At 39.5% G+C, this 16499-nt stretch overlaps 1 protein-coding gene across 1 annotated transcript in view; it reads left to right on the top strand.

The window, feature by feature from the left end:
- Positions 1–16040, top strand: part of SYNM (synemin) — a 31393-nt gene extending 15353 nt beyond the window's left edge. Inside the window, exons 3-4 of the mRNA XM_081964804.1 lie at positions 10500–10573; positions 11950–16040. Of these exons, the coding sequence (XP_081820930.1) occupies positions 10500–10573; positions 11950–15734 (3859 nt within the window). The 3' untranslated portion in view covers positions 15735–16040. The remainder of the gene's footprint in view (positions 1–10499; positions 10574–11949) is intronic.
- Positions 16041–16499: the final 459 nt, after the last annotated feature.

The raw sequence follows: 16499 nt of genomic DNA, 5'->3' as shown, positions 1-16499 counted from the left end.
AAAATAAAGATAGTGGCACCCAAGATAGAACCGGTGTAGTCATGTGTCCGGTTGAGTTACTACCTATTCAGCTGTACTGTACCGGTAGGAACCCACTTCTGGTACATATGCCTAATTCTCACAACTGTTAATCGTACGGTTTTGCCTCCATATCCCTTATTATTTTTTCACTCTTCTTTGCGCTCTTTCTTACGCACCCACAAAATTAGACTACATTTCAAAATGTGGCTTCAAGGCACCCCAAACCATTGCTAATTTCCTTTGTGCTTTTCTCCAAGATTATAAACATCAAGACTGTTCACTTCATAAATTGGACCAAAGACAGAGCATTTTTTCCTTTCTGTGTTTGTCAAGTGGTTTTTATTTGCAGTATTTAATGTTAAGGCACCGCTTGTTTCTAGCAGTTCATGCTGTGAGATCTAACATTTAACGATGTGCTTGGCTCCCTTTTGCCATATACAGTGAGTGCTTCAGCTTGGGATTTATTTTTAGTGACTTCTGGGTTGCTCTGGAAACTGCGCAAACTGTTGTTTTAACAGTAGCCAGCAATCATTAGTCAAACTTCCTGCATTCCTGCTTTCTGTCGTCATAGTTAAAGCTTTTAAGGACTTCAGTTGGGAAGGAGTTAGAGAAGATCTTCAGATTTGTTTTTCTGGGTTGTAATCTTCTTACAAGGAGGAATGGGAATAAACTGCAGTTTTGAGAGACCGAGAATAGCAATAGCATTTAGGTTTATGTACCACACTGTAGTTCTTTTACAACACACTCTGAGTAGTTTACTATATAGACCCATTATTTGCATGTTGCCCCCAATAATCCAATTCCTCATTTTACTGACCTCAGAAGGATGGAAACCTTGAGTTGGACAGGATTGAACTCCTGGCAGTGGGCAGAGTTTGCCTACAATACTGCATTCTTTTTTTAAAAGGTTTTTTTTAATAAACATATCAATGTGTGAACAGTGTGGCCCCTAATACAAATAAAACTAATAAAATTAATCATCGTTATTACATCCAGCCAACATATATTTCTGATAGTAATAAATATTTATGTTAAGTTGCAGTCTATCATTATTCAATTATTCCATGTTTTCTCTTGTTATTGTTCTTATTTTATTATATAAAAACGTATACATTAATATTCCCCCTTTCTCTCATTTCTCTCTCTTATTCTAACTTTTAATTATGTCACCCTTTATTTAAAAAAAACATTTTCTTTCCATCCTACCTAACTTCTAGTCATGTCACCTACCTAAAAAAAGAAAAAGAGAGAGAGAGAGAAAGAAAAGCAAATCAGAACAACAATAAGGAGAAATCATCTATCCATCGTCTCTTGCCCGCTTCAATACTTTAATTGCTATGCTTTTTTTTTTTTTTTACTCCCCTCCCATATTCCTCTGTTGGAGCTTTGTCTCTGTCTGCATCCACTTTTTGGCTGTTCAATCTGTGTATTCAGTTTTGGTCGCCATGATTTTAAAAAGATGCAGAGACTCTAGAAAGAGTGCAGAGAAGAGCAACGAAGAGGATGAGGGGACTGGAGGTCAAAACATATGAAGAACGGTTGCAGGAACTGGGGATGTCTAGTTGAATGAAAAGAAGGACTAGGGGAGACATGATAGCAGTGTTCCAATAGCTCAGGGGCTGCCACAAAGAAGAGGGAGTCAAACTATTCTCCAAGGCACCTGAGGGCAGGATAAGAAGCAATGGGTGGAAACTAATCAAGGAGAGAAGCAACTTAGAACTGAGGAGAAATTTCCTGACAGAACAATTAACCAGTGCCTCCAGAAGTTGTGAATGCTCCAACAATGGAAGTTTTTAAGAGAAGATTGGATAACCATTTGTCTGGAGTGGTGTAGGGTTTCCTGCCTGAGTAGGGGGTTGGACTAGAAGACCTCCAAGGTCCCTTCCAACTCTATTCTATTCTATTTCTCCCACCTCTACCCTCTACCCATTCCCCAGTTTCCAAATTTTGGATACAACACTGCATTTTCAACACAGCGCCACCACAGCTCCTATAGATATAAATTTTATTACAAATGAAGGTGAATATATGTGTCCCAGGATAATGTTGCAGGATCCAGTGTGGGTCGATCACCAGGATCAAAGGTTTTGTTTTCTGAGTTTTCGGACTCATGCTGGAGCATGATGACTAGGGAATGTCTCTCTGGGCAGCCATTTGTCTGGAATGGTATAGAGCAGGGGTGTCCAAACTTGGCAACTTTAAGACTTGTGGACTTCAACTCCCAGCATGGCTGGCTGGGGAATTCTGGGAGTTGAAGTCCACAAGTCTTAAAGTTGCCAAGTTTGGACACACCTGGTATAGAGTGTTTTGCTTGAGCAGAGGGTTGGACTAGAAGACCTCCAAGGTCTCTTTCAATTCTGTTATTCTGTAAAAATGTGTCTCCAGTGAGAGGGAAATCCATCACCTCTCAAATATGAACTGGTCCAAGGCAAGACCCAGTGAAGAGAAAATAAATTATTCTTTAACTAGAAAAGCCAGGAGGAAAAGGCCTTGGAGTATTTAAATGTTGGAGCAAACACACATATGAATTCTTTTCTGTGTTATAACTTTCGTGGATACAGCTTCTGTCTTGTCTACAATAAATCAACTTAGTTGCTTCTGTCCTGTTTGTGAGCTTCTGTTGGAAGCAAGTTCCTACATACTGAATCATGTTCAGAGAGTAAAAATTTATTGTCTAAGACATTGTTTCATTATTGGCCATTTTTAAAAAAATACTGAGAATTTGATGCTAACATTTATCAAATACTTCTCCCCTGCAATTTTCATCCACTGATTCTAGAGCAACAGAGAGCATATCGGTTCCAGATTCCACATCTTCCTTCAAATATTTGTATAAGTGTTGTAGTACAGTTTGCCAAAGTCCTCGGCTATTAGCAGTTCTCATAATATATCAGGTGCAGTCTGATTGGAACAGAAAAAAACAGCAACTTTCCATGATCACAATGCATCTAAATAAATAATTTTTAAAAAAAAGTTCAGTTGCAAGTCTTTAAAAATAAGTGCACCGTAATACATACATACCTACGTGTGTGTATGTATGTATGTATCAGTGACGTGCGGTGAAGTTTATGGCTGGTGAGGCTGGTGACGTCATCAGGAAGGTGGGGAATGGGACCACGTGTGCACATGTGATCCCATTCCCCGCCTTCCTGAGCGTGCTCCGCCTGCTCGTGCTCCGCAGTCCTCGAAAACGACTGGGGAATGACGAGAACCTTCCTGCCTCTGCTGGACTTTGCGCGCTCCTCGCGACTGCAATAGACGTCCAGAAGTGGCAGGGGCTGTTGGGCTGGAAGCCCAAGCCCCATTAGCCACAAAAGCCGCTTCTGGATGTATATTGCAGTCGCGAGGAGCGCGCGAAGTCCAGCAGAGGCAGGAAGGTTCTCGTCGTTCCCCAGTCGCTTTCGTGGCTTCGTCATCCGGGAGCGCCGACAACATTTCTGCCTCCGCAGCTCACGGGTGCGGACGGACGGAGGTAGCCAGAGTGGCATTGAGACAGTCCGGCGGGCAAGCGACCGAGGATCAGGCTGCCTGATCTTCCATCGCTCGCTCGCTCTTTCATCTGCCCGGACTGCCTCGGCGTCGCTCTGGCTACATCTGTCCGGCCGCGCCCGGGAGCTGTGGAGGCAGAAATGTTGTCGGCGCTCCCGGATGACGAAGCCACGAAAGCGACTGGGGAACGACGAGAACCTTCCCCCAGTCGCTTTCGTGGCTTCGTCATCTGGGAGCGCCGACAACATTTCTGCCTCCACAGCTCCCGGGCACGGACGGACGGATGTATATAATATTATAATATTTTATATATATATATATATATATATATATATATATATATATATATATATATATATATATATATATATATATATATATATATATATAATATATATATATATATGCTGGTTATATATATAATATATATATATATATGCTGCTATATATATATATATATATATATATATATATATATATATATATATATATATATATATATATATATATATATATGTATATATATATATATATATATGCTGGTTTTGTTGTATTCGGGTTTCAGCAGGATCTCACCTGCCATCTTCAAGCTGTGGGCTTAAAATGTGATCGGAGCTGCCGTTCACATTTTACGGCAGCTCCGATCACATTTTAAGCCCACAGCTTGAAGATATATATATATACAGTGGGGCAAAAAAGTATTTAGTCAACCACCAATTGTGCAAGTTCTCCCACTTAAAAAGATGAGAGAGGCCTGTAATTGGCATCATAGGTAGACCTCAACTGTGAGAGACAAAATGTAAAAAAAAAGACCAAACAATCACATTGGCTGATTTGGAAATAATTTATTTGCAAATTATGCTGGAAAATAAGTATTTGGTCACCTACAAACAAGCAAGATTTCTGGCTCTCACAGACCTGTACCTTCTTCTTTAGGAGGCTCCTCTGTCCTGCACTCATTACCTGTATCAATGGCACCCGTTCGAACTTGTCATCAGTATAAAAGACACCTGTCCACAACCTCAAACAGGCACACTCCAAACTCCACTATGGTGAAGACCAAAGAGCTGTCAAAGGACACCAGAAACAAAATTGTAGACCTGCACCAGGCTGGGAAGACTGAACCTGCAATAGGCAAGCAGCTTGGTGTGAACAAATCAACTGTGGGAGCAATAATTAGAAAATGGAAGACATACAAGACCACTGATAATCTCCCTTGATCTGGGGCTCTCACCCCATGGGGTCAAAATGATCACAAGAACGGTGAGCAAAAATCCCAGGACCACACGGGGGGACCTAGTGAATAACCTGCAGAGAGCTGGGACCAACGTAACAAAGGCTACCATCAGTAACACACTACGCCGCCAGGGACTCAGATCCTGCAGTGCCAGACGTGTCCCCCTGCTTAAGCCAGTACATATCCAGGCCCATCTGAAGTTTGCTAGAGAGCATTTGGATGATCCAGAAGAGGATTGGGAGAATGTCATATGGTCAGATGAAACCAAAATAGAACCGTTTGGTAGAAACACAACTCGTCGTGTTTGGAGGAGAGAGAATGCTGAGTTGCATCCAAAGAACACCATACCTACTGTGAAGCACGGGGGTGGCAACATCATGCTTTGGGGCTGTTTTTCTGCAAAGGGACTAGGACGACTGATCCGTGTACAGGACAGAATGAATGGGGCCATGTATTGTGAGATTTTGAGTGCAAACCTCCTTCCATCAGCAAGGGCATTGAAGATGAAACGTGGCTGGGTCTTTTAACATGACAATGATTCCAAACATACTGCCCGGGCAATGAAGGAGTGGCTTCGTAAGAAGGTCCTGGAGTGGCCTAGCCAGTCTCCAGATCTCAACCCCATAGAAAACCTTTGGAGGGAGTTGAAAGTCCGTGTTGCCCAGCGACAGCCCCAAAACATCACTGCTTTAGAGGAGATCTGCATGGAGGAATGGGCCAACATACCAGCAACAGTGTGTGCCAACCTTGTGAAGACTTACAGAAAGCGTTTGACCTCTGTCATTGCCAACAAAGGATATATAACGAAATATTGAGATGAACTTTTGATACTGACCAAATACTTATTTTCCAGCATAATTTGCAAATAAATTATTTCCAAATCAGCCAATGTGATTGTTTGGTCTTTTTTTTTACATTTTGTCTCTCACAGTTGAGGTCTACCTATGATGCCAATTACAGGCCTCTCTCATCTTTTTAAGTGGGAGAACTTGCACAATTGGTGGTTGACTAAATACTTTTTTGCCCCACTGTATGTATGTATGTATGTATGTATGTAGGTAGGTAGGTAGGTAGGTAGGTAGGTAGGTAGGTAGGTAGGTAGGTAGGTAGGTAGGTATATATATATATATATATATATATATATATATATATATATATATATATATATATATATATATATATATATATATATATATATATATATATATATATATATATATATATATATATATATATAGTATATAATATTATATACTATTATTTCATGAAGAGAGGTGAGGCTCTGCCTCCCCTGCCTCCCCTGACCGCACGTCCCTGGTATGTATGTATGTATGTATGTATGTATGTATGTATTTGTGTTACAACCCCTGGTATGACTAAATATGGGAGGAAGGTCACTACTCCCTCTTTCTGTCCTTCGGCTTATCACAGAAGACCATGCAGGCAGAAAACCATATTTTTATTTTTAATGTTGTCTTTTTATATTTGTGTTATATTTGTACTGATAAATAAATAAAGGTAATAAACACAAATATAAAAAGACAACATTAAAAATAAAAATATGGTTTTCTGCCTGCATGGTCTTCTGTGATAAGCCGAAGGACAGAAAGAGGGAGTAGTGACCTTCCTCCCATATTTAGTCATACCAGGGGTTGTAACACAAATACATACCTATTTCCCTGGCTCAACTGATAAGGAACAGAGCCCGTGGCTTAGTGGCTAAAACTCCTGCCTAAGATATATACAGCCCGGGTTCAAATCCCAGTAAGGGTATGGCTAGCTGATGAGAGCTAATTAGCTCGAAATAGATCTATACTAGTCTCCCTTTATTTATTTATCAGTACAAATATAACACACACACACACACACACACACACACACGTATGTATGTATGTATGTATGTATGTATATGTATATGCATATGCATATGCATATGTATATATGTACGGTATGTATTTGTCCATAGAGGACAAATAAAATTAAGCACAGTATTCAACACAGAATTATATCCATTCATTTATTTATGTTCCTTGTATTTTGTTCAGGGGACATTTCAATTCGTGTAGCAATATTTAAACCGATTACAAATCAGTGAAACTCCTTGGCTGAATTATTGTTTTATAACTCTGAATGAACAGAATAAGTAAGATTTCCTCGGTGTTTAAATGTTGTGGGTCTTTAAAGGCAAATGACTTAAATTTCATATTGCTTTCCAGGAATCTTAGCTATCAAACATTTCCAAATGAGCTCCTTATACAGCGTAAATAGTTGTCCTGCATTATCAGCTCAAAGCAGTTGGCAGAGCAAAACTGAAAATGTTGTTTTGAGAGATTACGGAGTTTAAAATATTGTACTTGTTGCTTTTAATGAAGCCAGCATTTAATAGCTGTAGGAGAATGTCCACATTGCTGTAGTTTTAACTTTAGCATTTTTTACAGAGTTTTTTTAACCAGCAAACCATTTGACAGACTGATTTATTGTATCTTAACTAAGTTGAACACCCTTTTATATCTTGATTAATTATTATATAGATATTATTTATATCTATATTATTATCTATATATATAAAAGCCAAATACCACTCACTCATCACGAAATCTCCAGTACTGTAAAGCCTACAAACTTGACATTTGGCACGTATGTTCCTCTTGGCTTCTAGGTGCTCACTAAGAAAGGATTTTTCGAAATGACCAGCAGATCATTAGTATTTCTTATACAGCAATTAACACTCTCTGATGCTAAGGAGTTCTACTCTCCTGCCCCACCTGAAAAGAGCTCTGCTCCAACTGCCAGTTGCCTCATATTCCATTACCTCCGTTCAAACTGGCAGACATTCCACTCCTTCACTCAGGAGCGATCTGGGACTCCATATAGTAATAAATGTCAGTACCTCACCAAAATGTCTACGCCATCCACCTATGAAATTGCTTCCCGACTCAAGGGGGTAGGAGAGATATTCTCTTATGTGTTTCAATCACCGACCACCACTGAGTGAACTAGATTTCTCCGGCATTGGCCAATCACATAGTTTCATTGTGAAGCACGGGTATCCACCTACTTTAATATAATTAAAAAGACTCAAAAGATATATTTTTCAAAAATACTCTGTTTCAGAGAAGGAGCCAATCGTCAGTTAGCAATTATACTGATAGGGATATCCTAACAATTATGGTCAATTGGAGCTATTGAATTTTCTTATTTAATATTATCGATCACCTGAATTTCTTGAAGCATCCGGTGACTTTTTCCAATCAAGTGCCAATGAAAATCAGGAGAGCTAGGCAGCTCAAATGGGAATAGAGATTTATTGCAAGCATAAGCTCTCTACAAGAATCTGACCAACTAACGGTTAAGGGAAATGAGCGGGAGAGGCATTCAAGCTGGGCTGGGCTTAGATCTCCTGCAGGGGCGCAGAGACTCATGACTTTAACCTTCCCTCCAGATCAGCCTGGTCATCTACACTTACTTTGAAGATGCAATAGAACAGGAAGCCTTCCATAGAGTCCATATGACAGTTGCTATACTAGTAGATCCCAACTTACAATCATTTGTTTAGCAACTGTTAGAAGTCACAATGGCACTGAAAAAAGTGACTTATGACCAATGCTCAAACTTTAAAAACTCAAGTGATCAAGCTTTGGTTATATTTATGACCATTGTAACATCCCGAAGTCATGTGATTATCATTTGCAACCTACCGTCAATGGGGGACGTTGGATTTTCTTAAAATTGCAGTGATTTCCTTTACAATGGTAGCAAAAATGGTCATAAAAACAGGCACAACTTACTTAACCACCTTCTTATCATCGGAAATTCTGGACTCAGTAATGGTCTTAAGTCAAGGACTTAACCAGTGTTTGCAATAATGACATGAAGCTTAATTTGCATGGAGCATTCAATCATTTTTTCTTTCTTTCTTTTTGTACATTTTATTCATAAACACTTTTTTTTAAAAAACAGTAAATTGTCAGGGTATATCATTTACAAATAAAAAAGGCCAAAAAAGAAGAGTAGTATTAAACATTGACACACAAGATAACAACAACAACAACAACAACAACAACAACAACAACAACAACAACAACATCGCGACCTGGCCATCGAAACTACATGGTACATGGACGAAGCATGTAAGAGTGATACCCATTGTCATCAGGGCACTTGGCACCATGTCCAAGAATTTTACAAGATACATCAACAAATTGCAGCTTCCTGCAATAACACCAGCGGGACTGCAAAAAACTGTGCTACTCGGAACATCTTATATTTTAAGAAGGTCCTTGGTTGATACATAGGATTCTGGCAGCAAACTGTGTCAACCATTAGCACCAGTCAATGATATTTGTGATGCATTTCTGAATGTTCAGTTGACTGAGTTTCATGTTTAATGAATAAAGTAAATAATAAATAAATAAATAAATAATAATAATAATAATATAGTAACAATATTAATAATATAACCAAAAAGCTTTTAGCTAAGTTTCTTCTTACATTAAAATATTTACATGTCGGTTGATTATTGTAATTATGGTTAGGTATTCCTATTTTCAGTGCTAACATTTATGATCTTACTAGTCTCTAATTCCTACCTCTTGCTTCTATCAATTCATAGAATTTATTCCAAATCATATAATATTCTGTACCTTCTTCATCTTTAATTTTGAAGGTTAATCTAACCCTGTGATTTTCGGCTTTGATTTTTGGCCGTTTTTCGCTGAAAAATGGGGGCTTGTGCGTGCATGCGTGGGGGAGGGGCATTGCATTATGGGTGTGGGCATGCAGCATGCATGCACCTGACCCCCCCGCCCCTATGCTCCCACTTTTGGCACACCTCGACAAAAAGATTAGCCATCACTGATCTAACCATTTCTGTACAGTCTAAAATTTTTCAAATTACAATCTCCTCTGGTGCGGTGTTCACATTTTCCCAATATTTAGCATATATGATCCTTGCTGCTGTCAGTATATGTAAAACTGAATATGTAGTCCCTTTATCACAGCCCTCTGGTAATATAGCGGTACCTAGGAGACATGTTTCTGGTTTCAACTCAATATTTTTCAATGATATTATCCCAGTATGCAAAATTCTCCTATCCTTCCAATTCTATGGGGGAAAAAAGATAGCAGACTGAATTTCAATTCCATGCCGTGTTAATTCAGTTGGTCAGTAGACACGTAATTTGCCTTCCTTTCTGGTTCTACAAATGCTATAATGTGAAAGATTTAACTTGAATGTTTTCGATTTAAATCAGTTTAAAAAATGTGATTAGCCAAAGTTATTTAGAGACCTTAGTTAAAGTTAATCAAGACTGATTCTATTCGCGGGCCAGGCAGAAAAATTAATTTCCCAAAGGGAAAAGAGATGTAAATTTCTTGTCTGAGACAGAAAATGTAAGAAAAAAGGGGAGGAAATACGAGCTTGTAGCATTCTTGCTTTCATAGGCATTGCAGTGAAAATTAAGGGAAGCAGATGTTGCCCTGGATCAGTGCATCCCAACCTCAGCCATTTTAAGATGGGTGGACTTCAACTCCCAGAATTCCCCAGGCAACATGGCAGCATGACTGGCTGGGGAATTCTGGGGGTTGAAGTCCACCCATCTTAAAGTGGCTGAGGTTGAAAAACACTGTGGTTGCTTTGTTCGTGTTCATATTTCTAATTGATAAACGCTGCACTGGACATATATGCATTTTAATTTGGACAGGACATACAGATTTTAATGTGTTATTAACTCAGTTTTGTTTTTTCTCACAGAGCTTTGCTAGAAGCAGAAGGTCGCCAATGGATTCTCATGTGGAATGAAGAACATGGAAGAAGGTTACCCCAAGGTACGAAAGATGGAATTATATCAATGCATTTAAAAGCAGAAAGGATGGGTCAACATCCATTCCTGCTTCGTTGCAAACTATATGGAGCCTGTATAATTAGATACACTGTATACAGATAGTCCTCAACATACGACCACAATTGAGGCCAATATTTCCGTTGTTAAGCAAGACAGTTGTTACGTGAGCTTTGCCCCAGGTTGTAAAATCAGGGGCTTCTGGCATGCAAAGTCAAATGGGAAGTTGGTTTCTTTTAGCAACCATGTGATTCACTTAACAACTGCAGTGATTTGCTTAACAACGGTGGGCAAAATGGTCGTAAAATCAGACCCAATTTACTTAACCACCTTGCTTAGTAATTCTGCTTCCAGTTGTGGTTGTAAGACTACCTGTGCTAAGAGTTGTAGGATTCATCCTGCAAAATAAGAAAGGAGCGTAGCAATTTATAAAATCACTATTATATTTCAGTTAGGTAAATGCAGTGGGAGTATAGTAATTGGTTCGTCTAGTGGATTTCACATCAGCTGATTGAAAGAAATTAAAAAACGTGCATGAACTTTATTTTGGCTTCCTTGTAAATTTCTTGTAGTAGTTACACACTGAATACGTGTCATGGGTTTGCATTTCATTTTGTCACTTTTCAGAGTACAGTGAGTGGCATATAAATTTAATAAATAAAATAATAATTGGCTTGTTAAGCAGGGAAAATTTCATTTGCTTTGGCAATGTATAGTAATAAAGAATATAAAAACTGGAGCAGTTATAAAGCCCTATACCCCAAATGGTCACCTCTTGTTTTGCAAAGAGATGCAAAAATGAATAGAACTGATAGCAAATTGGATCTATTTTTTATGGGTTCAGACTGTGATTAGATTTAAGCCTAAAACTTATTGCTATGTGGTCTAGTGGTTAAGTCACCAGACTAGAAAGTTAGAGACTGTGAGTTCAATTCTTTTCTATGAAGGCCAGCTGGGTGACTTTGGGCCATTCACAGGAGCCTGTGAGTTCTAGTTCCTCCTTAGGCATAAAAGCTGGCTGGGTGACTTTGGGCCAATCACCAGGAGACTGTGAGTTCTAGTTCTGCCTTAGGCATGAAAGCCAGCTGGGTGACTTTGGGCCATTCACAGGAGCCTGTGAGTTCTAGTTCCTCCTTAGGCATGAAAGCTGGCTGGGTGATTTGAGTTAGTCACTCTCTCTTTACCAACTCACTTCACAGGGTTGTTGTTATTGTGAGGAAAATACAAGGAGGAACATGTGTTGGATATGTTTGCCGCCTTGAGTTATTTCTAAAAATAACAAAGGTGTGTTACAAAATAAATGAATAAGTAAGTAATAAGTACGTGGTATTAATAATATCCACTATCATTTATCTCCTGCAGGTGACCGAAATCTGCGTTACGATTATAGCAACCGATACTCCGCTTATCAACAGGAGAAAGGAAGGAGAGCTCTTCCCGCAATCCCAAATGTTGACCTAAGATACAAATTCCCACAAACAAATAGGAGCCGCTCTGTGCTTTCTTCCTCTAGGACAGAAAGTGCTAGAAGGCAAACAGTTCTCCCTGAGAAAAAAGCGCTACCAAAAGAACCCTTCAGGCCGGGACAGCGTCCTTCAACTACTACCGAAAGGTACGTGACTCACGAAAGGAGCCTGATAGGACAGAGAGAAAGACAAAGTTTTATGTCGCCTTATCGGATGAGCAGAGACAGTGACCTTCAGCCAAGCCCACCAGCGCCTGAAAGGAAGACAACCGAAATGGGAAGTAGGGCGTCTGCTTTGAAAGAGTCCACCATCCTTCAGAAGCAAATGAAAAGGCCGACGAGTTCTGAAGGCATCAGGGCCACCATGATCATCGCTCCACCTCTATCTCCCAGCTCAACTTCTTCTTCTAAAGGAAGCCAATATGAGACGGAAGGAATTTTGGGTTACTTCAATGAACTAATCAAAGAGGGCAAACTAGGAAAAGAAGAAAAACATGTTTTGGTAGAAGGAGTTGAGCAGAAGGAAAAGTTGGCTGAAGAAGCAACAGGTTCTGCCACGAAGAACTTTGAGAAATTGTATGGGGTAGAGAAAACAGTTCAAAAGAAGGCCGACATGAAGGAAGGTGTGGAGAACAAAGAGGATACAGTGGAAGAGAGTATCTTTAAGAGAAAAGAAGAGAAATTAATGAAAGATAAGATGCCTTCTAGAAGATGGGAGGAACAGATTAAAGTGGAGGCAGAAGGAAAGAAGATTCCAAAAGATACAGAAACATTTGGAAGGGAGAAAATTGTGAGCACCTCCTCAAAAAGCCAAGAAACTTTTGAAGTCCCCATTTATTCAGGGCATACTGAAGGTGAAATCCTACAGAAGAATCACAACATAGAGATAACACTGCAAGACTTCCAAACTCCTCCAGAAAAATCAAAAGATGAAGCTGAATTTAAACTCGGGAATGAAATGACTCAAGGTTATAGAAGCAAAGAAGAGGATTCTGAAATAGATGCTTCACTCACTGAGAGTATAGCAGAGAACATTGTTTCTGACATCCTTAAAGGTTTTGTACAAAAGTCTTCAGAAGAAGGACTTCCTCCCGAAGCTAAAATAACTTCCTTCGAAAAGGAAGAAATTTCTGAGGATGGAAAAGTGAAAACTAAGATCAGCATAGAGTCCACAGTTCAAGAAGATGACCTTGGTGTGTCTAATAAGTCTGAATTGGGAAGTTTCTTAGAGAAAGATCTTAAAAAGGTATTGGAGGACACCAAAGGAAGTTTAGATGAAAATGTCCTAGACGATATAATTAATGTTGGGATGAAAGGAATGGAAAACAAGGCCAAGAGGTCTATTAAAGTTGAGATCATTGAAGAGCCCGCAACTATAGTTGATGAAAGGGTGGAGTTTTCAACCCCATTCGAAGTAGAGGAAGCAGAAGACACATTTCTCAATGTGAGAGAACATCCATATTATAGTGATAAAGAGAAAGCCACCCCAAGTGTTTCTGGAGAACTTAAGGAAAAGCAACCCGATAAGATTGTGTCTCATGTGGAAGAAGTATCTGAGGGAGATGATGTTGTGGATGAAGAAAAGTACTTTGTTTCCACTCCAGATGAATACCCGTTTGGATATGAGGAAGGAGAAGGTTCCACCTATGGTCAAATCCATTTTGAGGAAGAATCAACAGTGAAATATTCTTGGCAAGATGAATTTCTGGAAGGGTCTCAAACCAACATAAAGGAGGGTATGGCTTCATCAGAATTGATTTATCAAGTAACTGGCGCAGATACCGGGCCCTTTATCTCAAAGGCAGAACCCCCCAAAGAACAGGTGGCCCATGCTGAATCTGTAGTTATTGAGAAGGAGATTAAAATCCCACATGAATTTCAGGAGTCAATAAAGGAGGTTTTTTCTCACCATTCAAAGGATCCTAAACATCAGTTGAAAGAGGCACTAGGAAAACTTGAAACAACTCTTCCAGAACTTGTGAAACAGGAACTTGGTGAACTCACCAAAGAGGACAAAGCTGACTCTAGTACCTTGGAAGTGGATATTAAAAAGGTAAAGCACCCCGAAAAAGAGGGTGTGTTTACTATCGTTGCAGAAGTTAATTTATCCCAGACAATAGACACTGACCAGTTGAGTACAGAATGGCTTGGTGAGGTTGGGGCCGATCAGATGAAATTGTCCAAACAATCACCAAATGAAGGTGGCTTTGAGCAATACATAAAGCAAGAACCTGAAACTTGGCAGGATGAAAAATATCACGTAGATGTTCCCTCCACACTTTGGACCACAGAAGACACCAGTAAGAGAGAAGATGCCTATCCTTCTAAGGAGTCATTTGATATCAACAGACGCATCCGGCATGTTGTAGTTGGTCCAACTGAAATCCGCAAGACTGAACATGTCTTTTATGAAGGTCCTACTTCTGACACTCTGGAATTTGGAACAGTGGACTTTACAACAGGAGTATCCACAGACGCAGGTCAATTCATGAAGGAAATAAAGTTGAGTCCTGAAACAACGGAAACCACAGAAAAAATAATTTATAGAAGTCCTATTTATACATCTGAAGAAGTGAGTAATCCTGAAAATTCAACTCACATCCAGGTTTCAAGTAATATCAGATCCTCCAAGCATATCACACTGGATTCCAAACAAATTGTTGAAAACATCATTTTTGAGGGATCAGCTTCAGACTTGTCATCAGCTAATAGAAGGGATATCTTTTCACAGATGAAAGATCCCACAGCAATCAGCACATCAGTAAGACACCTCCAAATAGATCCCAAAGAAATACATGTTGAACGAGAAATATATGAAGTGCCTTTTTCCACTGGAGACCATGATCTGTTTGAAGAAACAGTGAAAAAGATTACATTAGGACAAAAGGACACCTCAACATCTGACCAAAACATTTATGAAGGTTCCTTCGCCAAGACATCAGATGATGGTTCCATCAAGCTTGGTGAGGAGAAGGTGCTGGATGTTAACACTACAATCGGACATACCAAATTAACTCCGAAGGAATTTGTAAGTGAACGAATTGTTTTTACAGAGCCCATTTCTGAACAGCACCAAAAGGTCCATGAATTGGGGCAGATGTTTTCTTCTGAAGGGTCGGTACATCATATTAAATTAGGGCAGAAAGAAGTCCAGAGCCATGATATCATGTCCCAAGATTTTGTTTTGGAATCTCCAGGAATTGGTTCTTCACAAGAAGACACCTTGGAAAAAATAAGCCCTGCAGAGATCAGCAGATCAACACATCACATTCAGATTGGGCAAGGGCTCCATAGTCCTGATACTCAACTCTTCAGTGGTATGGAATTTTCCAACACGGATGGACCCTCAGAAAACAGCAAATCTGTTGGGCAAATCAGAATCGGACAGAAAGAAACGTCCTTTACCTTCCAGATGGACATAAGCAAAATGGGTGGGAGAGAGCCACAAGCTACCCTAGTCGTATCAAGTAGGCAAGAAGCAGGTCAACCTGAAGGCAGGATGGAAGAGGTTTGGAAAGACCCAGAGAGTGAGCAGAAGTCAGAGGAGTCCACGTTTGATCAAACTGTGCAACTGCAAAGAATAGTTGACCAACGATCGGTGATTTCGGATGAAAAGAAAATTGCCCTTCTCTACCTCAATGAAAACGAGGGGGAAGAGGAGGACGAGGGACCCTGGTTTTAAAAAGTTACATTTCCAAATTTTGCTTTTAAAAACCTAGAAGCTTAATTGCTGCATCGTTGAGTTTTAAACCTGGGAATATCTCGTCCTTTTGCCCTGAATGGAGGACATGGGGCGTAAACTTTCTGATGCAGTAATGTTTTAGCAGCATTCTTTGCTTAAATTACCTAAGATTTCATTTTACTGATGCTGTGGATATCTCAACACGATTTTTTTTTTTTTGTAGTTTCCTTGTTTCTGTTTGAGAAAGGATTTTAGTGGATATAGGAAAACACCATTTTTGCTCAATTTAAAGAGAGTAGCCTTTTTTTATTTAAAAAAATGACATTTAAGTCCAAATCATACCGATTCCCGTGGATTGTCCAGGATAAACATACAGATAAGCCCTTGGCTTACAATCACAATTAGGACTGAAAAATTCCTTGTTGAGCAGGATGGTTGTTAAATGATTGCATTACATGATAACATTTAATTTTACGACCATTTTTATTGTGGTTATTAGGTGAACCTAGCTCCCCCCCCCCAATACTCCAAGGAACAAAGGAAGGCCTGTTAGGATCGCAATTTATGGAAAACAAGTCTAAACTATGTACACTATTAGGAAAAATGTGTGGCTGATCTGCCAGATAATCTCCTTCTAAACTCTTATTCAGCGACATTTTTCAAAAATAAGTGACCAAATAGGAACAACAAATTGCTAATATTATGTCAGATCATTGGGCTTTTCTCTCTCACTCTCACTCTCCCTCCCTCCCTCTTTCCTCTTTC

This window comes from Natrix helvetica, assembly GCF_964273705.1.
Source record: "Natrix helvetica genome assembly, chromosome: 12".
Lineage (NCBI taxonomy): Eukaryota > Metazoa > Chordata > Lepidosauria > Squamata > Natricidae > Natrix > Natrix helvetica.
This window is presented reverse-complemented; position numbering and strand designations above follow the sequence as displayed.